Raw genomic sequence first — 25,742 nt, 5'->3', positions numbered from 1 at the left:
CATAATTAAGAAAAAAAGTGCAATAATATGTTCTAGCGCACAACCATGTAGTGGACGTATTGGCGCAACGGTAGCGGTAGTGGTATTGGATGATCACGACCAGGGCGGGGTATTTAGGGTATTCTAGATGCAAGTATAAATATAGGGAGAAACGGCAATCTGCTCAAGCTTTTATATTCGTTGTAGTTAGGATAAAGTCACCCCAGCGTTGAATACACATGCCCAACGATGAAATGACATAGAATTCTGTGCCTAAGGAGACGGTTCGGAACTCTTAAGCCACTCACAAACTATCGTAGACCACGTTTCTACCGAATAAAATAAACCTCCGGCCCAGAAGCCCACTCAGATAGTACTCGCATAAGGCGGAAAGTTTCGGTGCAAACGCAGTGCTCCCCTGGCGCAGGGAAGGTGGAAGAAAGAATATAATTCCCGGTGAGGCTGACAAGGGGCGGTTGAATAGGAAGCGTTGGGCGAAGACAAGACAAGAGGTTAACAATTAGGGAATCAATGAGTATGGTAGAGTCCTCGCGATCTGGAAAGAGCGGGGGCCAGGAGATAAGAAACCCTGCTCCGGGGCCGACAGGCCAATGTATGTAAAAGTCCCAATCACCACTGACCCCAGATTTGCTTGTGTTAATCGCTCTCAGTTGGGTTGGGCACAGCAGAGGCGTTGTGGACTGATATACAAACTCATGGAAATGGGATGTTCGAAAGGGGCGGAATCGCAGGATACCGGAAGAATTCACAATGGTGGGTGTATCCTGCGTTGATGCAGGTCTGTTGTGGCCAAGCAGTTGATGTTGAACGGGCGGAGGAGGATGAGGAGGAGGCGTAGTCAAGATCCCGCAGTGTCGGGTGTCGTGAGAGGATTTGCCCGACTTGGTGGCCACAGTCAGGTGACATGCAGTACAAATTACTCAACAAGCAAGCATTGCATTGAGTACGCTCAGCATTGGGTGAGGGAAGAAGCTGGCAACCTCAGATCTTTTGTAAACCTCCAGCATGATTCACTGGTTAACTACTCGTCCCACCTTTGCAGTATTCAGTTGTGATTTTCATGATGTTCCTTGATCCAAACCACTCGAGAACAAGGGGGTTTTCGTGCCAAGCCCATCGCAGCTGAACCCTGGCGCTTGCGCTCTCTGGGAATATTTCGCTTTTCGGAGAATTTTCAATTTTCATATGGGCTGTGGACCTGGGAGTTGCACACAGCTCCATCCTGGAGTGCCAACAGGTTATGATGCTTTAGGGGTATGCTCTCAAGCTCCCATATGATCGGCACTTCTGGCGGCAGCCAACCGTGATGCTGCATGGCTAGACTGGAGCTATCCCAGCATGATTTCCCAGGTCCCCGGCTTCGGTGCATAACCTCCGCATTTCCCCCGTGTGTCAATGCTCGCTGCTGAAGAAAATATAATAATAGGGAGATCTTAGGCAAGAAGGGAACGTCTCTGATGATGACAGCGGAACTTCATGCTTGCGCAATAGTTTAATGGATTTCATTATTCCTCACATTTGGAAAATTAATTATTCAAGTACTGATTCCAAGACTGATCTCCGAAATAAATGCAGATTACATCATGCCAGACTCGGAGACATGATGTAGGATCTCCAGTGCTCACTCTGAATGAAGCAGGATAAAGAGAAAGCCACAAAAGCTCGCTCTCAAAATCATTTTTCAGGTATTGGGGATTTGGAGGTTCATCTTGATTTCAGAGAGAACAAGCTCTGAAGTCTTGCTACCCTGTGGTATCTTCGCCTCACTCATTATAGCCTCCTCTCGGTGAAACCATATACAAATGTTGGACGGGAAGGTACGCGAATATGGGAGACGTTCTTGTGGATGTCGAGCCTATCCTAGACGAATACAGCTGCGAGAAGAAAGGATATGATAGCAGAGGCTCTGTGGATGGGTTGACAGTCAACAAGGTAACTCTTCGCATCATGTCGAAAGAAATCCCTTAATACCCCTGGGTTTCTACCGTTAATTTGCGGTCCTAGTTGTTGATGCTGCGCAGCATTTCACCTGACGACTTGCATCATTTAAAATTTGAAGAACGCACCACTCCCTCACTGCGTGGTACTCATTGCATTGCTAATCTTGCAATTTCATCATATAGATGGCGGCAATCATATTGAGTACTAGTAGATAATGTGGGGGAGACTGAGAAGAGAAGTTGAAATTAAATGAGCGGGAGTGTGACTATGGGACATCAAAACTTTATTCTCGGTGGAAAGGGTGATAGCTACCATGTTTCTTCCCTAACTGATTTTATCTTATCTTACCGTGCATGTATATTCCAAAAGATGATCTACAGATGGAAACGAAGGAGATCGCATTTTACAAGTTGCCCACCCATTTGAATACGCGCCGTAGTCACATCCGCTCTCCATATCTTTTTCTTCCAAAAGCCGATAATTTACACGGAAGTTCACACAAATATCTCTCCACTCCAGATGATAACGTATTGATAACAGGTACAGTCACGCGCGTATCAGTTCAGCAAAGAGTAGGACCGCTTCGATATAGCAAGTCAGTTCTTGGCAAGCTCCTTGCTGCCGACTCCACGACAAAATTAGTGATATCGTGTAGCCCCATCGGCTTTCCGCGCGGCCCGTACGGTCACAGAAAGTGCAATTTTGAACGCTGTATATATACATAGTATGCGGTTGCGAAGAAAGAATTTGTACGTCTTGGGGCTTGGTCTGATTTCTTACAAAAGCGAAGTTGTAACGATCTCGGCTCAGCCGACTCTAACCGCAAAATATTACTTCAACTACTCATGAGACCTATGAACGCTGCCGACATCAGATGGCACAGAATACGAGTTCTACGGAGAAATCGCATTTTACCACCTTCTTCCAGGCCTACATAGTATACCAGACAGAGGTGGGGAGACTCTTCGAGAGAGACGATGACAAAACAAAGAACGAAAATGCAAAAAGTAAAGGAATTCTGCATGATAAACAAATGGTCATTAATTACGTCTGTATTAGACACGCCAAACCAACCAGTAATGGAGGAAATGATGAAAACATGCACATACTATATCAGGATTGCAAGGGAAAACTCATCAGCAAGCACTGCCAAGGTCCATGAACCATCGAGAACCTCAACGCAATCAACTAAATAATTGGAGAATGACAGTCGTTCTATCTGGGAAATCTCGGTTTTTGATGCGTTCCAGGTCCCAAACCCTCCTCCTTGCTGCTTTTAAAAAACGCAATGCAACGTCTGAGATTGGCACAACGGGGAGAGGAGACCGGAACATTCGTGTGTATGAGTTCCAAGTTGTGGAATTCGCGCCGTGCAGGCACAGTACAAACAACACGCAATTTCGAGCTGTGTCTGTAACGGGGAGCCATGTTTGGCTCACCAAGCAGCGGAGCGGGAGGCATATTTCCATCATAAATCGGTCATATGGTATGAGAGTTACGCAAATAACTGCTAGCCAACTTCAGCGGGGATGGGCTGGATGATGGCAAAGCTGGAGGGTTTGTTGGGGATTCGTCGATTGTAGATCTGATGGGATATCGGATTGTGGAGACGAAGTTATTGTGGCGGAAATTGATCCTGCTATGAACTGGTGTTTATGTGAAGAAGGCGGTGAGCAGTCTTCCATTTTTCTTTGATGATTCGGGGAGGATGAGGGAGATAGTATCTCTCCATGGTGCCTCTGTTCTGGCCCCCTATTTTATTCGTTGACGTTAAATAAATGTTTCTTTTTGATGATCTGTTGGGTTGTACGAACACTTCTAGATGTTCGATTTCGAGTGGCATAGAAGAATCGAGGCGTATGGGATTATCTCATCACAGGTAGTAGTTGTTGAAACCTCTCGTATGAGATGTCCACGAGTGTAGAGTGTTCGATCTATAACCCTTATTCCAATGAGGGAAGATTCTATTATTTGTTATGATAGAAAGATTTTCATCGCGTAAATAAAACTGGGCGGCTGATCGAAAGTTTGCTTTCACGCATTAGTTATTTACTAGTACTTTGAAAAGGTTTACAGGAAGTGAAGCAAATAGGTGGCTGCTTTCTTCGGCTGGGAGGAGGGCTAGAATACTAGTAACAATTAAAATCACTTTGTGCACACGAACGCTGTGGTGTGTCTGAAGAAGCCAAGACAACTTGAAGCACTTGTCCTGGGGTCAAGAATGAATAAAATAACACTGCTTGACTGATCGTGGGGATTTTAGAATGAAGTGCCTGCAGGTACCAACAGTGATGAGCGGCCCGCTGCGGGTGGATCGATTCCCCACAGGACAAAAGGAACAGGACTACGGCAGCCTATAGTGACAAATGTGTCAAATGGGTTTTTTATACTAGTGTTACAATGTACACACACCTATCATATTCATTCTATTTGTAATTGAATAGAGCTTATCGATTATTAGAAAGCAATGCATTGCTAGATATCATCTTCAATATATATCATCACTGTGATAAGATAGCACTATAATCACTAGATTATCCATAGTGAAAAGCCAACATAACCATTTGTTAAATGGTTGTGCTCATAGTGATATATATACCCATGGGTGTGGTGGTGTGGCCCGGCCCACAGTGGGTGTGGCCACTGAACCAACCACTGAGACACTGCGACTGCCAGCCGCATCACTCAATATTATCACTAGATATTATTGCTAGATATCATCACTAGATATTATCGCTAGATATCATTGTGAGATATCATCGCGAGATATCATCGTGAGATATTATCGCGAGATATTATCGCTAGATATTATTGCTAGATATCATCATCAATGTTTCCACACTATGGGCTGGTGGTTGCAGTGTATAGATAATGGGTTCCGTGGCCATGCCCACTGTGGGCCTGACCACACCACCCACATCCATATGTAAATATATACATATATATATCTCATTGATATATATCATTGCTAGATATCATTATGAATATCATCACTAAATATAATAAGCTAGTACTATGGTAACTAGATTATTCATAGCAAAAAGTCAACATAATCATTTGTTGAATCATTGTGCTCATAGTGATAATGATATATATATATATATATATGGATGGATCTGCTGTGGCCTGGCCCACAGTGGGTGTGGCCACGGAACCCATTATCTATACACTGCAACCACCAGCCCATAGTGTGGAAACATTGATGATGATATCTAGCGATGATATCTAGCAATGGTATCTAGTGATAATATCTAGCGATGATATCTAGCGATGATATCTCACGATGATATCTCGCGATGATATCTCACGATGATATCTAGCGATAATATCTCACGATGATATCTAGCGATAATATCTAGCGATGATATCTAGCGATGATATCTAGTGATGATATCTAGCAATGGTATCTAGTGATAATATCTAGCAATGATATCTACAATGACATAAATTCACTGTTTTAAAATGTACTTAGAGAATTCAAGATGCATTGTGTTCTAGTATAAAATTTCTATCAATGAGTGTCTGTAAGTGGAATTAAGTAATTACAGTGGAAAACATCAAAAAAACCCATTTGACACATTTGTCACTATAGGCTGCCGTGAGGACGGAAGGACAGTCATGACAATTCGACAGACGGTCATTGGATCCAGCGGCGGACCCGCCGCTGCTGACGGGACTATGGGGATAGTCTGGGTATCTACAGAGTATGTGACGCACAATATGTTCACGGGTTGCGCTGTTCCTTGCCAATAACAACGATTCGGGCGCTGCATCCCCCCATGCGCCCGCGCCTGGAAGATGTGCTGAGATGTTGAGGTTTGTTGGGCATCAAGCGAATCCTCGTTCTGCGCAGCGATTGGCGGTCATGACGTCGCATGTACGTGTATCCGTCAGCAGGCGAAGTTAGTGGAGGTACCGCCCCACGGTTTCTGTGCGGTGAGGTACTCGCCTGGACATCCCGCAGTCCGCCCTCCGTTCATTCCAAGGTTATTCCACTTCACCAACCACTCCGGCTCTCGATCTCTTCGACAGCCCTCTCTTCTCTTCCTTTCTCTCTTTTCTTTCACATCTTTACGAAGTTCTTATTTCTGTGGTCCACTCTTCTTCTTCGGCCTGCTATGCCCGTGCGCTTAGCGGATCATATAAACTGCTCTGTCGTGTGATATAAGACGACATGGTTCCAAGAGTTTTATCTCGGAAAAGTTGACACAAAAACTACGAGTAGAGCAGACTTTCTGTCTATTGGGCCTGTCGGGAGCTGAACTTCAGAGTGGCTCTCTACGTCTCTACGTCTCTACGTGTGTGCGTTGACGCTTGCTTCCCGCCTCAGTCCACGAAATAGCCACCTACTCTTCCTATCGAGCCCTTCAGAAGGTGATAACCCATGGCGATGGCTGCCCAGACCTTCCGATTCAACTCTACAATGATGAATGCAAACTTCCAGCTGCAGGATGAGAAGGCCGCTCCTGCAGTCTCGGCTGTAATTTTCGATCCACCTACAAATCCCGTTTTCATTCCCCCTAAGCAAAAATGCCAGAGACCAACTATCACACCTCTCAAAATCAAGCCGAAACAGAATCGACTAAATGAACCGGTGAAATCGCGCTCTAGTTCATTGGCACGACCGGAGCTTTCTGTCCCTCTTCATGTTTCAAACCTACTACAAGCAACGGCAATTCCAGTGCCGCGGACTTGGACTGGTCGAAAGCAGAGTCATTTATCGGATAGAAGCGATGCAGGATATTTCGATTCCTTGTTCTCTGAGGATGTAGCTGGAAACCAACCTGGAGGAATGGTCCGACCCTCAAGGCAATCCTCTCTTCACGTTCTTCTGAGTCCTCCAAACGTGTTGGATGATGACGACGACAGTAACCTGCGAACCGGATCAGAGACCCCTGATTCAGTAAGATCATTATCGTTAGACTCTATCCCGTCATTAGATAACGATGACGATATTCCCACCCCGCTCGGTGACCCGCCAACACCATCCCTTACCACTCCCCAACGATTGCCGTTCGTTCGGAAGCAGCGTGTCTTCTCGCCTAGCGAGGCCTGTCCCCAAGACCATCCTCTCCTCTCCACGTCATTACCCGAGGACCTCATGTACATCGATGAAACCCCCACAAAGATGCCAGTATACAGGTCGAACTCCTTCCGAGCCCTTCCAAAATTAGGGGCAACCGTCAAATCCAACCTCACTGCGTCCCTCCGAGCGATCAGATCCGCTGCCCAAAGCGTCTCTAATTTCACAGCTCCCTCCGTGCGATCCGAAGATTTCTTGACACGATCCTTTTTCTCATTCTCTCCAGAACTAACGGACGATAAACACCCCGTTCTAATGAAAAACACCCCTTCGCCGGCACTCTGCCGCTACGTAAACCCCTTAACAATATCCGCAGCAGATATCCATATCTACAACGAGTCTCCACGAGGAACTCCTGTTGAACCCACCAGATGCACAGCATGCATTCAAATGCAGACATACAACTTGTCAACGGTTAAGAAAAGACGCAGAAAATGTGTATATCTCCCAGCCGCCACTGAAAATGGCTATGAATCCGACCTTGACTGCCAAGACGAAGATGTGAACGATGAGGAAGACGAAGTGGAAGATGAAGATGAAGAAGGCGAAGAAGATGGAGAATACGAAGACGACGAAGACGATGACCGTCCACGATTCCACCTTCCCCGCCATAGAGAGCCCAGAGAGAACAGCGATTTTCTTCGAATCGTCGTCTTGGAAATGAACATGCAACGCCGTGGTAAACTACGCAGTGACGTCCCCGGTCGAGCAAAGCCCTGGCTTCCGCCGAGAAAGGTGATGATGCGGTCGTCATCACCATCATCACCTTCTTCTTCTGCGGGGCTCTATGTGGGGACAGGTGGGGCAGGATATACGAGCCGCAAGATTCCGCGAAGGTGGATTCCAATATCCATGGATGATCTAGGATGACTTGTTATTCATTTCTTTTTTCTGCTCCCCGCCCTTATTACTTGTCTCGTATGAATGACTCTTGGTCCACAAATCTTAAAAGGTCCATGCCATGTTGTTTGCTTCCTTTTGCTTTTACCTTGACCTATATATATTTTTTTTCAAAATATATATTTTTCAAAAAAAGCTTTCGTCACGGCGTCTTGATTACGGTTGGGTGTTTCAAGAGCAGGGTAGTTTGGTTTTGGATAAGTATAGAAATGAAGAATTCAAATTTATTAATTATATAGTAAGACTATTTCATATTCTCATATAAACTATAACTGTTTTCTCTCAAACTCTCAATGAGATTTTGTTGAATAAGGTTGCTCTCATTGACTCAGAGGTGAGTGCAAGCTCATTCTTGCTTACACACTATTCTAGTTAAATTTGGAGCAGAGAGGCCGAGTCAACTGAGATAACCCCTGAGAGAGAAATGTTGCTCAGCAGCATTTGGCCTTGGGACCGTTGTTTCCTTGGAAAGCCCCGATCAATTTCAGTTTGCTTCGGAACAATAGATGCTGCTTTGGCGAGAAGGGGAAAAGGATTTTCAGCGGTTGGCCCAGCTAAAAAGGTATTCTTTCGGTGGAGAGCAATGCAAATATCTTCTGAAAACACGGGCCAGGTATTTACATCGAAATTTCCCCTTTCCACCTCATGTCACCCACGGTTTTGCTAATTCCAGCGAATCGTCTCAGCCGCCCTTGAGAATATTTCAACTCTACTAGACCATCTTGTCCCTCAATCCGCCTGTTCCTTTCTCTATCGCCTTCTCAGAAAAATTGGTGCATACCTCTATGGTACTGGGACTTACAGTGTGCTCAATATTCAACAGCTACCCTTCAATCTATACTCCAAACAGGGTCTATCTCAGCATCTCGTGAGCTAAGCGCGTGCACTTAAATTGGTGCAAAACACACAACATTAAATGCATCTCAGATTCTTGAATTTATCAAGTTGCCAGCAGCAGAAGAGTGTTGGATGTTGATCACTCACATTATAGATGACATTGCAGGAAAATGCCTCCTCTTGGTGGATGTGGAACAACTAGAGCAGTCCAGCATTGCTTTTAGAGGTTAACTATGTGGAGCAAATTCGATCTATCCCAAATCCCTATTCCCATCTCATCTGCAGCCCACTTGGTGGAGAGCGTTGGGATTGTTGAATTGACCATGACAATGGCGGGGAACGGACTCCTATGACAAAAATTGAGGATCTGAACAAGCACATCCTAGGCAATCCGAACATGATCTCACAGGATCCCCGGGTTTAGCGTGGCACGGCTCCACACCATGGGCCAGAACAACTGTCAAGCTCAGAAATCGGGTTTTGAAATCTAGAGCAACAACTTGGTCCAGAACATGGAACAAGAAAGCTTTACATGTGACAGCAACCGTGTCGATGCGATCACATGTTATATGCCCCAACCCTTGGATTGATCCCAAAACAAATGATTTAGTAGCATCGGATTTCACGGCCATGGCTTTGTTCCAATATACGAACCACCCATTTAATGGCTGCCTTCCGGGTCAATCTTTGAGGCACATCTGGCTCTGGTGCCTCTTCCTCTGCATTCAGTGGTGCGTCTGCCTCATTTCCTTCAATGTAATATTTGTGCCCACGCCGATGCATGCGCTCCGCAAACTGGATATTTAGATGTTGGATCACTGCTCTTAGCCAATGAGAATCGTCTTCCCCATCAATGGGTGCGTTGATATTGATGCCACCAAAAAAGACCTCCTTGTAATCTCCATTCAAGCCCATCACACCTATATCGTACACCGAGCCGAAAAGATCCACTAAGTAGGCACGTTGATCAACCAGTGTGGTATATGGCTTTTGCCAATAGAGTGAAGCTCCATGCCAACAGTCCTTGCAATGTTGTCACGCTCCTCTTTGAGAATTGGTAGTTCCCGCCTCAGGTGATGGAAGGCATTTGTGGAGAGGATTGATGCCTTTTATATGTTTGACGAAGAGCCTTGTAGGCCCCAATGCTGAAGAACACACACTCCTTCAAATTACGCTCAACAAAAGACAGTTGATGCTTGCCATCACCGCAATTCCTTAACAAGTGTCATTCAAGCTTGAAGTAGATATCTCAATTCTGCGCCAGATCAAGGCATACTCTCTCACTTCCACAGCTGGCCTGTAGATAGTCAGGCTTTGTAATAACACCAAGAGTGCGTGCGCCCTTGGGGTCGAATGTTCAGCAATTCTTAAGAATCTGTAGAATCACTTGATTAGCGCAGTCATTTTTGGCCAAGATGACAGCAAGGATAATGGTGCACTATTATTTACTTATACTTGTATACATCGTTGTGTTTTAAAACTTATATATTTAATTGTTAGTATTATTTCCTAGATCTATATATCTCATTATCTCGTTAAGTAAATAATTATATCTAAGTGTAATGCACTAGATCATTACTTCTTATGTATTCACATATGTACTGTATATCTTTTCCAGTGCTGTTTGGGCAGTGCAACAGCTCAACCATAGCCCATCATAAGGCAGGGTTTGCTAATAGTGCTATTACATATCTGGTTTTAAGCGTGGGAATGGCCGGTTTGTGAGTGCTGAGGATGCAGGCGAAACCCAAAAGGTCATATTTCTAATATATCTTATTGTCTTGTAAAGGATGAACGCTCTACAATCTCGTTTTTGCAACCAAATTTCTCAAGGGGATTTTATACGACAGGTGCTACAGCCTTACTGCCCATGGCAAAATTATGCCGACTTATATTCAAAGAGTTTGTACCATAAAATTATAAACATCGTAATCCAGACCCATCAGCTATTCCAAAATATGTATGCGATATCCGGATACCTTTGGCTACAGCAAACAGCTTGATTCTCTTTCCTTCCGATGGAAAATAGGTCATGGAGCGAGCAAGGAACTCTCCGTTAATGGGAGCCTGTTCTTACTTCAAAAGCCATTTTTGCGCTCCGCACCTCCAATGCATGCATGCACACAGCAATACAACCTCTTCACTTTGGCGTCAATCCTGAATTAAAACACAACCGATACATAAGCATTTCGTGTCCAATGTCCAAATTTCTATACGGATAAAAAAGGGTGGTTGCAGGAGATGATGTGCTCCATTTACATACTTTCCTCATCAACCAACGTCCGCTCCCTCCAACTCTCCTCCACCCACTCAACCCCAACAATATGCGGAATCCGTTTACCAACCCCAGCACGGGATGAAATCGCCCTCCTGATGCCAGCAACGTCCGCCGCTGCCATAGCTGCCTTGTCACCGGGCGGATTGCTGTCAACGACAACATGCGTGATGCGCGCATCCTTCATGTCGCCATCGTCGTCCGTGATGACTTCGCCGCCGGCGAACTTTACCAGGTTGGAAGCGAGGTAGAGACGTTGTGGCAGAACGTGTGGTACTTTGCCGTTTCCCTCGTTCGACATGGACGGGGGCGTGGCAAAGTATATGACTAGTCCTTTGAAAAGCCAGCCGGGGCATGTTGAGGTGTTGGATATTGTTGGGATTGTTGGTTTTCGTTCGTTCAGGCTGTGGGATTCAAGTTGGGATGTTAGCTCGGATAGACTGGAAGGCGGCAGCGCGGGGGCTGGGTGCATGCTGTCGAGGAGCTGTGGGGATGGTTAGTTCCCATTTGACTTTATATTAGGGAGACATTCTTGAAACCTGAAAGAAGAAAAAAGGAAAGAAATAAAACTAATAGAACGCTGGGATAGGGAATGGAAATGACCTGTTTGAGTTCCGAGACATCGATATCTCGGGCATAGCTATCGGAATATTTATCTACGTGCTCTGCGATTTCTTCCTCCTGATCTGCTGTTGTGAAAAACATGTGTCTTGTGAGGTTGAAAGAGAGTAATTAGATATTGGATACAACGAGAAGGGGAAGAGCTGGAATGTGGGACATGAACTGACTTTGGTTCCAGTGGAAGAAGCAGGTCCGGAAGACCACGATCCCTCTCGTTTTGTGTTAAGCAGTCAAATAGCCATGATGGCCTGATGACGTTCTCTTGCGCGTTTTTCTGAAGCGAAGCTACTTTCACGGTTCCTGGGATGCGTTAACATAAGTCCTACTCATACGACGTGCTCAAATATATATCGTCTCAAACTTACTGCGATCGGCGATGCAAATTGTGTTTTCAGCAACATTATTCGTCTGATATATCTTACCGCCATTGGCTTTCACGAGTTGTTCCAGTTGAGCCTTGGTTTTCTTCGGCTGATGAACTGATTCGGTCATGATAACTGGTGAGAGTGTGGTTATGTGAGTATATCATCCAAAATCGAAAACGTAAAGAACTGATGACACTCACAAAAATTGAGTCCATCAAACAATTTCCCAGAAGGACCAACATATTCAATCTTCTTGCCTCCGTCATAACCGGCAATCGTCAGCGGCTTTTTGATAGTCTTCCTGTGCCGCACTTTGCGAGAGTCGTCAACCTTGAATTCCTTTTCTTTCACTTCCCTTTCGACATTTGACTTAAGGTCCATAAACTCCTGGATCGACAAGGCACTTCGCCAGTCCTTATCCATACGAAGTCGTTTAAAGCGCGGAAATCGCACAGTAAGGCCAAGGCGGAACTGGTCAGTTGAGGTAACGGATGATGCCTTTACACATAGAACAACCGAATCCTCAGGCTTTATCCATACGTCAGGACGTTCATACTGTAGGTCACCTCCAGCAAGCTCGATGTATTCAGTGGGTGGTCGTTTTGGATCCCAATCCATCCACTTCCCATCGGTATGATGGCGAATATTGGCATAATCGGCAGCAGTAAACCCTCCTCCCACTTTGCAAAATGAATAGCATTTTGTAGGGTGATCACCTGTTTTGGAGTGCGAGCCATCGACCCTTAGTCCACATAGGAAACTTGATAGGGCGCCACCTCGACGGCCAGAACCGTAATATCCGCCGATTACAATGCAATCAAGAGATTCACCGAATTCAGTCATATACTCGGGCTTGACCTTCATCCAGTCGTCGTGACGTTCGTTTAGTCGATAAGGAGAGTTGGGATTTTTAAGAACAAGACCTTCAGATGCTTCCGCGACTACCTTCCGAAGTAAGGGATCGATATCAGCGGCACTATGGCCAATATCATATGTGTGGATTTCAAAACGGCGATGTACAGGAATCACACTTGCTTCAAGTGCTTTTCTGCGGTCCTTCAGGGTGTATCTTGTGAGTGGTCGGCCGTTCAGGTAAAGGATATCAAATATACGGAATAGAGGCCGCTGTCCTGTCGAGAATGGGTTTCTTTGCTCAGCCAACGCGGCAGTCTTAAGAGTCCCGAAAGGGACAATCGCGTCGTGCTCTGGGTCCCATGTGATCATCTCTCCATCTAGAATGATGCTCTGAACACCATCTGCAAAAGCGTCTTGAAGATGCCTTGTGAGTGCCCCATTTTCATCCAACAACCCATTGCCGTACAGATACGTATATTCCTTGGCCTTTCGAGACCAGAAGCCAAACCTCTTACCTCCAGGTATTGAATCGTCCGGCTTCATATGAAGCTGTATGCGTTCCCCGTCAAGCTTTTCCTCAATCCAAAAGGTTGGGTCGTCCTCAGCCAACCTCATCCTTTTGATCATATGTTCAAACGATTGCATTTGAAACTGAGCGAGCTGGGGTTGAAAACACTGCATAAGAGTGACTTTTGTTTCATCCCCTTCCAAACGAACATCAGGATTATAAAGTTGCCAACAAACTCGCCGAAGGCTGCTAGAGATACTAAACAATGCCTCTGCATCCGGATGCCAGATGCTGAAAAACGTCCGTTCTGTGGCACCGACTTTCATTTGCCGTAGAATAATCCGTATAAGCCACATCAACTCCTCAGGGTTCATCCTTCGGTAAAAATACGCGAGAATAGGCACCTGCTCATCCTCCTTCGAGGCTGCGGACAATTTATCTAGCTGCTCATTGACTTCATCAATTGTCATATCACCCACCTCAGTCCTCAAAGGCCTCTTTGATATGACTTCGAAACAGCGACCGGCAAAATCGCCAGCCATTCTACTCGCAAAGCTCTGGCCTGGCACCTTCCAGTTCAACAAGCTAAATCCATCCTCAGAGTTTTTATCAATTTTCATAACTTTCACAAGCAATTTTCCGATGGCTTTCTCCTTCAATCCATACATGGCACGATCTCGGTCTTTTTCAGGAATTATCAACCGAAATGCAGGAAATATGTCGTCGCCCACTTCTTTCCGCCATCGCGAAATGAATCTCTGAATTATGTCCCTTCGCCGCTCTTGTGGGCTCAGATGGACGGCAGCGCCCTGTCCATGAGGACCCACCTTTCTTCGGGCAGCCGCTGGGCCGGTTGGACGCTTTTTGTTCTCATTGAGAGGATTAAACAGGGTCAGGAATAAATCATGAAATGGCAAGGTAGGTGAGTGGTTGCGAGGGGGATTGGGATATCTAGGCACATGTTAACGAGCATTTTCCGGGTGGGCATTTGGGGATGTTACTTCTCGTCCAGGTCATTCGTGGTCGAGTCTTGCTGTCTTGAACCGTTTGGCTCGCCTTTTCCATCCGAATCCATTTTGAAAATATGAGGATCAAGAGAAGAACTGAGGCTCTGCCCAACACCACTCTGAAGTCATGATGCTGGATCATCCGCTGGCTCAACCGCTGCCTTCTCTTGCTCCAGGCAGCACAACACGAAGGCAGCACCATCTGCACGTGATCTGATGTCACCGGCTGAGCTGAGCTTATCTTATCTTAGCTGAGGCTTCGCCAAGATTTGCCGGAGCCCCCTGGTTATTACTAATACAGCTCACTAGTTACATGTAGTTAGCTAGTTGGTTAACTATAAGCGCAACATAAACTTGATCCCTAATCTGCTCATTTAACCCCGGGCGAGTGATGTTGTATTCGCCATGATAAGCAGTGGTTTGAGTTGCCTTAGACCAAAGGTTCCGAAAAGTGGGCTGTCCCTCGAGTAAGAGATGTCTTGACGTCAATCCCAAATAGAAAATACACAACTACCTTGGAATTCATAGAGAAGCATCCGAGAAGAAATGGTTGGTTTGTTAATGAATGGACGGGATGCATCTTATGACTTCGAATGAGTATAGCCCAACAAATCTATTTGCTGGGACAATTGGTACTTCTTGATACCACTAATTTCCATGCCCATCTCTAATTTGTAGATATGGAGTAGCTCATTGAAAAATCACGTTTTTGAGAAACTGTGGCGTTTGGAAAATTCATGTACGAAACCTTCCTCGTTAGATGGAAATACATATGAATGTTTTCAACAGGATATATCTGACTTATTATTCATTTAAGCCATGAGCACTACAAAAGGGACCGAATGACGTGACTTCTTGCCTACAGCTCCCGGTAGCCATATACACTTCGTCCTAAAGGGCCCAGAGTTCTAAAGGCGGAGTGTGTGGAGAAATTTCTTCAGTGCAGGCTCTCGATAATCCTGCAGTCATGGCCAAGGTCAATGAGACGTGGCGAGGCACCTTGCACCGGCCAGTTGATACCTTCTTGGGGAAAGCCATCTTGAAGTGTTTTTTTTTTTCCTCCGGAAACCCACGAGCACGAAAAAGAACGGATGCATCTGCCCAGCTCATGGGTCTTCGAATGCGATCCATAGCTTGCATCTCCTCAAGATATCTGCGTAGAACGTCTAGCACATATACTATCTAATCAATACAATGCCATTATATTTGAATTCTTCATCTCTCTAGCTTAATTTTGTGCTAGTATAGGAACTTTGGCAGTGTGTATGTATTGAGATAATATAATATGGAGATGAGTGAAGTTGAGAGGTTTTTTGGGGAAGGAGATGTGTAAAATATCATATATCCTAAACGTACTAGGAGTCATACGTTCTGACGGCGGAATTGAACAGAGGGTAGGCTGGTGCTGAGATAAATGAAAGCATCAAAACCCAGCTTGTGTACGAGACACGGGGGAATTTTTCTTGCTCACAAGTATATATTTACAAGTATTCTTTAGCTGCGGCCCTTTCTCGGGCACCTCTTCATTCTTATTACTTGAAGATAGAGAGGACGAGGGATCGCGAGTACCCAGAATATATGTACAGTACATGTACATTATATCAAACCGTTATTATAGCCAAATAATAGTGATTGTTCGAGAATAAAAATTTTCGACTTCGTTAACTACCGGATTTGATACGGTTCTGTCAGATGGGGCCTCCATAGGGCTGAGTGGCCACAGTTGAGAACTAGTCTCTGGGTAACTTTGCTAGTACCAACGACCCATCAACAACCACTGAAAAACTCTCAATGCAACGTACGGAATGAAACTTGACTGCCTCGAGGGCGTGATGCTTTGTCGACCTGCCTGGGCAATACGCAGCGTTATACAAGGAGTTTATGAAACTTGAACTTCTCAAGTTACGGAAATCTAATATCAAATAACCGTGGAGCACGGTTGCAATATTCGAACTTCGGAACCGCAAACAGAGAGCCAGAAAAATCATTGAGTGGTTACCAATCAGATCCTAGCATGGCTGGCGATCTAAATCGCGACTTGGGCCTGGGAGAGGCATGTTCGCGAAGGCCCAAACATCGGCCGCCAGTCCCGTCCAAACCCAACGCTCAATCTGCTGCTCTCCTTGGAGCGTCATTAGCCTTCGATGCACAAGGAATGAACACTGTCACTACACCACAACCTGCGAACAGCACAAAGCATCCGAGGACACTTGCCGTGATGGATCTGGGTACCCTGGATAGCGAACCCATGCAGCAGGACACTGCTCTTCGTAGCTCTACGGGGTTAGTGGGAGGCCGGATTAAACAGTTTAATGAAACCCAAGGGTCCACATTATCACAAACCGTATCCAGTCTCCATCCTGAACCGGTTGGTCCCCAGCAGATCGCCGCCCAACTAGCTGTGGGGAAATCCACGGTGAGGCCTCCACCAGCAATACCATCGAGGGGAAATCGAGCGGTTAACTCATCAGCGCGCCAAAACGATCCCAAGCAAGGTCCCAATCACGAAACCTCTGCTTCAAGTGTTTTATCGCATGTGGCGAGGAGCAATGGCCTTCACGATCAGCAGGATAGCGCTGCTAAAGGGGTATCTTCGTTTGTTACAAATCCCCTTGGGCATAGGGATGTTGTCCCCAACGGGTCAGTTGGCCCGCAAAGGAAGGAGCATACGGGCCCGTCTCTGCTTTCCAACTCACTTGGCAAGGCCGTATTACAGATGCCGCAGCCAGAGCTGCAAAAAAATACTTCTCTATCCCAAGGGAATCAAGGTCCTCCATTACCACCAAGGCCTATGGTCCCTGTGAATACATCCAACCCATCGCAGCAGACCGTTCCCGCGAAGAATGTAATTAGGAAGAACGACCCTGCCATTGACAATAAGCTGAATGTTGCTCGCATTGGAGGACCTATGAGCATCCGAACCGCAATCCCAAACGCACGAGACCCAAGATCCCAAATGTTGCCCTCTCGATCTTCCTCATCCAGCTTGCGACCCCAGCATTCAGGATTGTCTGAAAGTTCGTTAGCTGGTGCTTTGGCGGCTTCATCCTTAGCATCCTCAAGAGCACCATCCCCATCCAAAAGGAATACTCCACCGCCACCGCCACCGCATCGAGGTTCCCGCTCCCGCACTCCACTGAATCCGTTACCTCGAACGCCCAGTCCAACCAAGGGAATGAGACAGACATTGCGCCAAGAAACAAAAAGCGACCACGACGAAACTAAACGGCGGAGAAAGTTCCAGCGGCCGCGCATCATAAAAACTCATCCCAATAAGCATCGGGAGGGCGATCGAAAACGGTGGCGAGATAGAATCACGGAACGCGAACGGAAACGGTATGAAGGGGTATGGGCTGCAAACAGAGGCCTGTTGATTGATGAAAACTCCCCGCCTGGGAGCTCTACGACTCCACTGCGGGATATGGTGCTGAATCTGGTTGTGCGGGATATATGGTCCCGCAGTCGACTTCAGCCTATCCTCCTTGGGCAAATTTGGGATCTTGTTTGTCACGACAACAGGAGGATGCTCACTCGCCAGGAATTCGTGGTGGGCATGTGGTTAATCGACCAGAGTTTGAAAGGAAGAAAGCTCCCCATTAGAGTCTCCCAGAGTGTATGGGATAGTGTTCACATTCCAGGTAGTTGCTAGCTAGATTCCGATGCTTTTGCAGTGGTTTGGTGTTATTATTATGATTTCATTCTCTAGACAACTATACTTCCGCACGCCAATCAACAACGACTTAGGCCGAGATATCCAAATCAAATAAATCTACACATCAGATCCATGCAATATTTCAACGACCCCCAGTTGAATGTCAACTGGGGAAAGAAGACCCTGTTGAGCTTGACATGAGTTGACCTTCCGTGATGTTGAACTAGTTAACCAGCTATGTAACTAGCTAGTTAGCTAGTTAGGTTAACTATCGTGACGGATTAGTCACTGTGATGAGTTTGGTTTAGACGGGATGGGTGGGTTCCGGAAAAGTGGGCCCACGCGTGGCCAACCTCCGCCGGGACCGCCAGAACCTTTAGCTGCCACACTCGCAGAACAGACCCCGAAAGGCGACGTCGGGGTTTGCCAGCAGGCGACACTTGGCTTTGCTGATTAAGTTCCAAGGTTCGCCGCTCGGCTGCACATGACAAGGCTCCCTCGCGCTAGTCGAGATTGTCTCCAGGATATGCACATCCACAGTTCCCACGGCGGAGAGCTGTTGGCTATCCGTCGCTCCTTGGACTCGAGATATTTATTGTCTTTGGCCTTTTGGGTATCGTTCATTGTATTCGTGGCCCTCCACATACATCTAGGCCAGCGATTTGACTTGCTTTCCTGGAGTGGGAAAGCTGCAATCGCAGTAATTTTCAGGTTGCCATCTGCGGATTACTCTGCCTCTAGCTCCTTCTGGAGAACGGAACACGCATGGGGATGGCTTCTCCCAATGATCCCCAGAATAGCCAGCCTCAATTTGAAAAAACCCAAAAGCAAACGGCACGCAAGAAGTTCGCCAAACCTCCTGTCAAGGTAGCTTGTCTGTCCTGGTGAGTGCCCCTCTTGTTCTTGGGCATCATTTGAGCCTGACTTTCCAAAATGTCTGGATGATGCATGTTTGCTTTACCCCCACCTCTTCTCAACCCCCCTGGGGCGCCTTCACCCATAATTTGATGGGCTCTCTTGAATGACATTAAGCTACAATTAGTCGCGCTTCTAGAATTAGATGCGATGGAAAAGAGACATGTTCAGGGGTATGTCTACCTCCCTACCCCAAAGTCTAGATGACGTTTGGGCAAAACCAACATAGCATTTTGCTCAACGTTATTATGTTTAAATCTAGTGCGCGAGTAAGGGGAAAGAATGCTGCTATCTCCCTAGCAAACGGGGAGGCCCCCGAAAGAAAAAAGTGGGACAGTCCTCGGGACTGGGCTTGGAACCCTTTCCGGACCCCAGCTTACAGGAAGGTAAATTAACGATATCCGATACAAATTATGTTTGTCACCTGTGAATGGAAGAAGAAAATGCTTATAGACGTATCTTACTAGCGGTGTTTGTCCAGTTCGATTCCCTGGCTGTCCCAGGAGCTGGCTTGAGACATCTCGACTTTCCTCCGCAGGACCAGTCAATGTTTGACAGTTTAAGGGTTCCCGCTAGTGGGGATGTATCGCCTCCGGCGCTAGCTGCGGAACCCACCTCTAATCGTGTACCCAGCGAGGGCCCTTCACGGGTGAGGGTGTATGGTAATGAAGATGATATGTAAGTGTTACAATGATTTCCATGGTAGGGAATGACAGGCAATACAGTACTCATTCCTCTCGGCACCTTAGCGAGATTTTGCTAATATTGTTGCAGACTCAATGGGTATTACATATTTATCCATCAATATTTCCCGATATTCCCTCCTGCACATTCCCCCATCACAATTGACCGCCCCTTGGACTTCCCAGGGAAATCATCAAATCAAAAACTTGGCATGGACACTCCGTTAGGTTACATACCGAAGTCGCCCATCAGTCTCGCAATATCCGCCATTCTGGCCCTCGTCCCCCATCCAAAGGACCTAAAGCCATCTTCACCGGAGTCAGTGCGACTTCGACGGTCGTATGCCCAGTGGTTTTCTCGAGCATCCTTAGAAAGCGTTGAGACTGAATCCGAAATTGCGGAGTCTGGTGCCAACCCTTCCCAAGCCCTTCTCAACGAACATCCTATCCCTAAACGACCATCACTTCACCCGCATGTCCCCGTTGAATTAGAGGCCATTCTCGCACTTCTGATTCTCAGCGTTTATGAATATGCCCAGCGGGGAAATCTTGTCAAAATGCGACACCGTGCTGGTCAGGCTTTTGTTACAGCAATGAACATGTCGCTGCATGCATTACCACCAGAAGATAGCATATATGCTGAAGCGAGACGACGCGCCTGGTGGATGACCGTATGTAACGCCTGGTTTTTTTGCAACTTAATCGTATAGATTTCGCTGAGACGAGCCTACAGTATTACTCCGTTTGTCAAGGTTCGATCGTGAGCACGACTGTAAGTTCTATTAAAAAGATTATTTAGGAAACGTTTTCGAACCCTGTGGCTGAGATTTCTGTTTCGATGAAAGCGCCCTACAATCATTCCCAACGACCCGCGCTTCGTGACCCCTTACCCAAATTTCGCTTCGGACCCAGATGTAAGTAAGATTGTTTCATACCATCATATTGTACATCTGTAATCTAATCCATCTGGTAGTGCTGGCCGCTGCTGATGAGAGCCCAGCATGCCCTTATCGCTGGGACTCAATTCATCATTGATCTTAACCAAACCTTAAAATCCCGAGGTGACATGTCATATATTTACGAACGGATGAAGAAGATTGACGCTTGGATTCGCCCCGTTTTGGCCCAAGCCAATACTGCCCCACCTGTGTCTCCTGTGAGTGGAATAACTGATTCTGAAGCAATAACTGCGCAAAGCATCCGAAAAATATGTCTTATAAAGCTCTCGAGGTAAGACAGCTCCATATGAAATCCACACTCTCCATCGATAGACACGAACAGTATATATATCTCTGACTGGAACAGCGCACTCATCAAAACCCACCGTTTCCGAGCATTCTTAGATATACCCATTTTTATTAAAAAGCACTGCGATCTTACTTGCGCCAGCATAGGGTATCTAGCGACTGAGGCCGATGCACAAGGAAGCTCAAAACATTGTTGCGCCGATACCAGCTTATATGACATTCCCCCAATACCTCTACCGGGCCAATCCCCATCCTCCTGCTCGACGACGTCGGATATATCTGGGCCAACTACTTCCTCTTCAACCTGGGTTGACCAGGATTCGTTTCCATTCACGAATCAGCAATCAACGGAAATCTGTTTAACCTCAGCTCTCACCATAGCTCATATGTTCCACACCCTCCCCTACCCGGTCCCAGTATATGGTGATAAGGACCTGCTAGATCTTTCCTCGAGGGCGCAATCACCTTCCCATGAGCTCTCAGCTGTTGCTCCGCGGACAATGCCTTCTTTTGCGTGCTGTGCCATGCAGAGCAGCTATGCGATGCTCATGCTTTATTATAAGTCTCGAGTCGTTGACCAGAATATCTATGTGGAAGGCAGGCCCCTCAACTTTTCTGAAGAATTAACGGAGGAGCTCCAGTATGGTTTGGAATGTGTGATATCCGCTGTTAGAAACTATTCAAGGGTGTTTGAAGCGCTAGATGGAATGAGAGGTCAGTAGTTAACGAATGCCCTGATGAAACTGATAGTTTCTCACTTTTTTTTTTTTTCTTGTGTTGGTAAGAAATCTAATCGCTTCTATTTTTTGTCGTGCTTAGAGGAAATCGAAAGCGCTTTCATGATGGCATTCGCACAAGTGCAGTAATTATGCAGCAGGGCCTATCACCACTACCTCACACTTCCGCGTCTCGGACCAGCAAGCCTCAGCTCTCCAATAGAGAATGAAAATGAAAAGGCAAACCACTCAAAAGTCATTGCCTTTAAATATTGTTATATTACCTGACGGCATGGTCAAAGGATATTTCGAACGGATTTACCTACCTACTTCTATTCCCCTCGCCGCTCTCTCCCGCTCTCTCACTCACTCTCCTCACTCCCTTGATGATTCCATGACCTACTCTCATTTTACGTTCTGATTTCGCATATATTTCCCTAGAACATACTTTTCTTATATCCCTTTACATAACATACTCTTTGTCAATACCTATTCTCCTTTTTTTTTTAACCATTTTTAATTATCCTCAAATTGACCCAACATAGCCATCCTTACCCTATGCCGTCCCTCTGTATATTAGATTCCGTTTTATTTTTTATTCTTCCTCTTTTGCCTCTCCTTCCAAAGGGCGCAGTTAGCAGTGCGTGTATCTGCACGGCATAGTTTCTCGGGTTTATTATGACATCTCTATTTCCCTCCTATACACACACGCACGCATATATATATATATATATATATATATATGAAAGGACGAGTACTTCGCGTTACCGTTTAATAAATGACATTATATACTTTCATAACGCCAGACCACCATCTCAACAGCTCGTGGAGGAGATATGCTATCCAACATTGGAAGGGGCCAGGGAGGAATAGCAACGCACATCAACGGGATGGTAGTTGCATGTACAGGAAAAATTCTATCTATAATGACGCTCAAAGCAACGAGAAAGAGCGAAAACAAAGAGCGCAACAAAAGGCAAAAAGAGGGAGGGAAATGGACAGGGGAACAAGGGAACAGGGGAGGAAGCTCCGCATACGAACCGTTCTCTAGGGGAAAAAAAAACAATACGCCATTCACCACGGTGTAGAATAAAACAAAATATTCAAGTAAAAGTTAAAAGTTAAAAAATATATAAAGGTAAATAAAAATCGAACGGTGGAAATCGCTCAAAGTTTAGATCTAATCCCCTCAAGGCGAAACTTGACATCCTTCAGCACCTTGCTGGTAGGTTTCCACTCGTCAAACAGCTTCAGGATCTCCGCCGTTTCGTCGGATAACTCGCGTCGCACGAATTCTTCCTCGAGGACACCCCGCATGGCGAAAGGGAGGATGTATGGATTTGCGTTTGGTGAACGGCTGGATTTGCTGATTTCTAGTTTGGCGTTGGGAACAGGCAGTGTTTCGAGTGTGAATTCCACAGCGAGGCTGGTTAAGGAATTATCAGCAACTTGTACGCGAGTTTGCTAATACTATATATAGCACAGGATTTTTTTCTTTTTTTTTTTTTTCGTCCCTCGGGTTTTGAAGGGTGGAGGTCTCACCGGTAAAGTGCTTCATCGTCATATAAACGGGAATGTCCCTCGCCCGAATATAAACTACCCGCAAGGGGAGAGCTAAGCTCCCGGATAAGACCGTGATCAGATATTCCAAGGTTACGTAGTTTCATCGCGAAACTGACGAGATGTGAAAGACTGGATGAAGTGGTGATGTTAACGACTGTTGCCCTTGTAACGTGGGTATAAATGTTGACTCACAAACTAGGCGCATGAACCCTGCCATCCACAAAGACCGCTCGGTATATATGCGGATGTGAAACAGGTGCAAAAATAGATGACTAGAAAATATACGAGTTCAGCATCTTCTATGCATGTCAGATTCGCAGCAACTTATCTATAAGTACATACCTCTAATGACACAAGTTGATCATCTATGCTTCCCACATATACGATCCTCACCCCGAAGTCAAGAGCAGTTTCAAGTGCTGACATGTAATCTTGTGAAACTTTGCTGTCCGGATTCGCGAAGTCGAATAATTCACCGGCTGATCCACTGATCCAGCGGGATCGATAATCGGGAAATGGTCCTAGATTGACACCCGCCATGGCGCATATGCCAATTCGTGCAGAGCTCACACAGCCAAAAGCTATCAGTTTCGCTACTAACATGACCGCGACTGGGACACCCTGGCTATGGCATGCTACCATAATAAAATCGGCCTTCTTGATATATTCGATATAATTGAGGAGCAATTTCCAAAGTAAATCTACACGTTCGGAAATTCGCCCTTCGCCCTCGAGGGATATTTTCTGGATTTCACATGCAAAACCATGTGACTCTGTCCATGAATGAATAGCCTTCGCCGCCATGGTCGAAAATTTGACGGATGTGCCTGTTGGCTGCCCAAGAACAGTACGAATAAGTGGTGCCGGGAAGAATCCATGCACACCGATCGCAAGCGCTTGTTTAACGCGCGGCGCATTATTTGTCAGCTTTACATGTCGAGGTTCGGTATTGTTGCAATAGAATAGAAAACTACCAAGTTGCCGGATAATACCGGCCCGTTCCTGTACAGGGAAGTTATCCCTTAATGCGGGAAGCACTTGATTAGGAAATGTAATCTTCGTTGCGGAAGATTTTTCCTTCGACGGGGCAATTGGCTTTTTAGTGCTTGGTTTAGCTTGCCGATCGGATAATACTGCATCCGTTGGAGTCTGTTTCGGTTGGGTTTCCGTCGCTACAGCGCTTGGTTCGGATTCTGATACCTTGATCGATGCGGACGCCTGATCTTCAGATGGTGGATTAGTTGTGTCCTCGGTTGGTTCAGGCCGTTCTGCTCTTGTTGTAGCATGCTTTATCTGTGTATCTCTGGACCAAAAAAACCAACTAGATGGCTTTGTTGTATCTGAAGGGGGCGCCGTCAAATCAACATTCTCGTCCGATGGTGGCTCCATGTTGCTCTCCATCTGCGAGTCTGTAGCGCTAGGCTTTGCAATGGAGGATTTGTTGCGCGCGCCCGGCTCGCTTACATCCTCTCCACCTTTTTTCACGGGCCCCTCATTCTGCCTATTTTCTACTTGTTGCGAAGAAGTGGGATAGCCTCCCCACACTTGCAACCAACCTCGTTTTTTAGGAGCTGGGACCTCAGGAACAGTAAATTTTGGATCAACTGCAGCTTCGAGTCGTTCGACATTACTTGGCTCAGTTTCTTCTTCAGGTGCGTGGGGTAACGGCTCCTCTTTGTTCAACTCTTCGGCCACTACACCAGGTTTCGCCGATTGCTCTGTGGGCTCTATTTTTGCTGTGGATTGGCCGCCAATTTTTGGGAGAGGAATCCAGCCAATCCAGCCCGATGTCTGACTGGGGTGGGCCTGTTGATTTTCCTTTCCCTCTTGATTACTATCCGGAACGGTGTCCTGGGCGACCATGCCACCGAGTTCCTTAGTAACTTGGTCTTTTTGGGCCTCTGTTGAAACAGTCGTCAATACGGGCGCTGAGCCATCTGAGATATTATGTTGTATGTCACATCCAACACCTTTGCCGGATATTAACGTATCGGAAACCGAAGGGGACCTAATTGATGCAATATTAATCCGGGTAGTAGCTACTTCCGCCGGCAGCGACCTTGTCGATCCTCCGATCTTCTTCGTCAATCCAATAGAGGGGGCCCTAGCAGGTTGATTTCTGTTAGGAGGCGTTGAAGTTGACAAGTTCCGTTCCGTTGTCAAAATTGTTTCGGCAGAAATGCTCTCTCGCGCAACTTCAGCGACAGCAGGTGCCTTGGGTTTGTGCGGCCAGGTTCGAGTATACCAGCTCTAATCCAGTGCTTCAAGTTAAAACAGAGCTTCCTAAACGTTCAATTAAACACTGGAATTCTTACCGTTCTATTATCATTTTGATTATCGAGCGCTCTCGTCTCTGAGGAAGTGTTCGAATCCACGCCACCAGCCCTAGACGTAGGTACTATCTCGGAGTCTTCGTTTGCATTCACCCACTTTCGTGGTCCCGCGGGCGCCATAGATAGTAGAGTGAAATCATACCACAGAAAGTAGTTAATATGTTGGGTGCTAATATTGCAGCCAGTCCAGTGTCGGAAGGAAGATAAGAGGTAGCTGTATCAGGCAGAGCTTGGCGCAGAG

The 25,742-nt window shown here is 46.2% G+C and overlaps 7 protein-coding genes across 7 annotated transcripts; 4 read left to right on the top strand and 3 right to left on the bottom strand.

The window, feature by feature from the left end:
- Positions 1-1,827: 1,827 nt before the first annotated feature.
- On the top strand, positions 1,828-3,586 carry HCBG_01720 (uncharacterized protein; the record flags this gene model as incomplete). Its single annotated transcript, XM_045428769.1, has 5 exons — positions 1,828-1,932; positions 2,667-2,690; positions 2,792-2,948; positions 3,059-3,427; positions 3,456-3,586. The coding sequence occupies 5 exons, from the start codon at positions 1,828-1,830 to the stop codon at positions 3,584-3,586; spliced, it is 786 nt and encodes a 261-aa protein (XP_045290555.1).
- A 2,745-nt stretch (positions 3,587-6,331) lies between these two features.
- Positions 6,332-8,153, top strand: HCBG_01719 (uncharacterized protein; the record flags this gene model as incomplete). Its single annotated transcript, XM_045428768.1, has 1 exon — positions 6,332-8,153. One exon carries the CDS (start codon positions 6,332-6,334, stop codon positions 7,892-7,894), a length of 1,563 nt encoding a protein of 520 aa, XP_045290554.1.
- Positions 8,154-9,367: 1,214 nt separating this feature from the next.
- HCBG_01718 (uncharacterized protein) lies at positions 9,368-9,676 on the bottom strand (the record flags this gene model as incomplete). Its single annotated transcript, XM_045428767.1, has 1 exon — positions 9,368-9,676. One exon carries the CDS (start codon positions 9,674-9,676, stop codon positions 9,368-9,370), a length of 309 nt encoding a protein of 102 aa, XP_045290553.1.
- Positions 9,677-10,901: 1,225 nt separating this feature from the next.
- HCBG_01717 (DNA ligase) lies at positions 10,902-14,460 on the bottom strand (the record flags this gene model as incomplete). The annotated part of the gene is made up of 6 exons (XM_045428766.1): positions 10,902-10,918; positions 11,025-11,440; positions 11,825-11,957; positions 12,023-12,154; positions 12,223-14,336; positions 14,387-14,460. The coding sequence occupies 6 exons, from the start codon at positions 14,458-14,460 to the stop codon at positions 10,902-10,904; spliced, it is 2,886 nt and encodes a 961-aa protein (XP_045290552.1).
- A 1,946-nt stretch (positions 14,461-16,406) lies between these two features.
- Positions 16,407-18,041, top strand: HCBG_01716 (increased rDNA silencing protein; the record flags this gene model as incomplete). The annotated part of the gene is made up of 1 exon (XM_045428765.1): positions 16,407-18,041. One exon carries the CDS (start codon positions 16,407-16,409, stop codon positions 18,039-18,041), a length of 1,635 nt encoding a protein of 544 aa, XP_045290551.1.
- Positions 18,042-18,815: 774 nt separating this feature from the next.
- Positions 18,816-21,835, top strand: HCBG_01715 (C6 zinc finger domain-containing protein; the record flags this gene model as incomplete). The annotated part of the gene is made up of 9 exons (XM_045428764.1): positions 18,816-18,928; positions 19,222-19,345; positions 19,441-19,637; positions 19,734-20,317; positions 20,353-20,414; positions 20,488-20,556; positions 20,616-20,872; positions 20,948-21,603; positions 21,711-21,835. The coding sequence occupies 9 exons, from the start codon at positions 18,816-18,818 to the stop codon at positions 21,833-21,835; spliced, it is 2,187 nt and encodes a 728-aa protein (XP_045290550.1).
- Positions 21,836-22,368: 533 nt separating this feature from the next.
- HCBG_01714 (uncharacterized protein) lies at positions 22,369-25,621 on the bottom strand (the record flags this gene model as incomplete). Its single annotated transcript, XM_045428763.1, has 5 exons — positions 22,369-23,031; positions 23,148-23,297; positions 23,361-23,440; positions 23,511-25,418; positions 25,484-25,621. The coding sequence occupies 5 exons, from the start codon at positions 25,619-25,621 to the stop codon at positions 22,773-22,775; spliced, it is 2,535 nt and encodes an 844-aa protein (XP_045290549.1).
- Positions 25,622-25,742: the final 121 nt, after the last annotated feature.

Source organism: Histoplasma capsulatum (assembly GCF_000150115.1).
Source record: "Histoplasma capsulatum G186AR genomic scaffold supercont2.2, whole genome shotgun sequence".
NCBI classification, from domain to species: Eukaryota; Fungi; Ascomycota; class Eurotiomycetes; order Onygenales; family Ajellomycetaceae; genus Histoplasma; species Histoplasma capsulatum.
The sequence above is the reverse complement of the archived record's forward strand: the minus strand, read 5'-3'. Positions and strand labels throughout refer to the sequence as shown.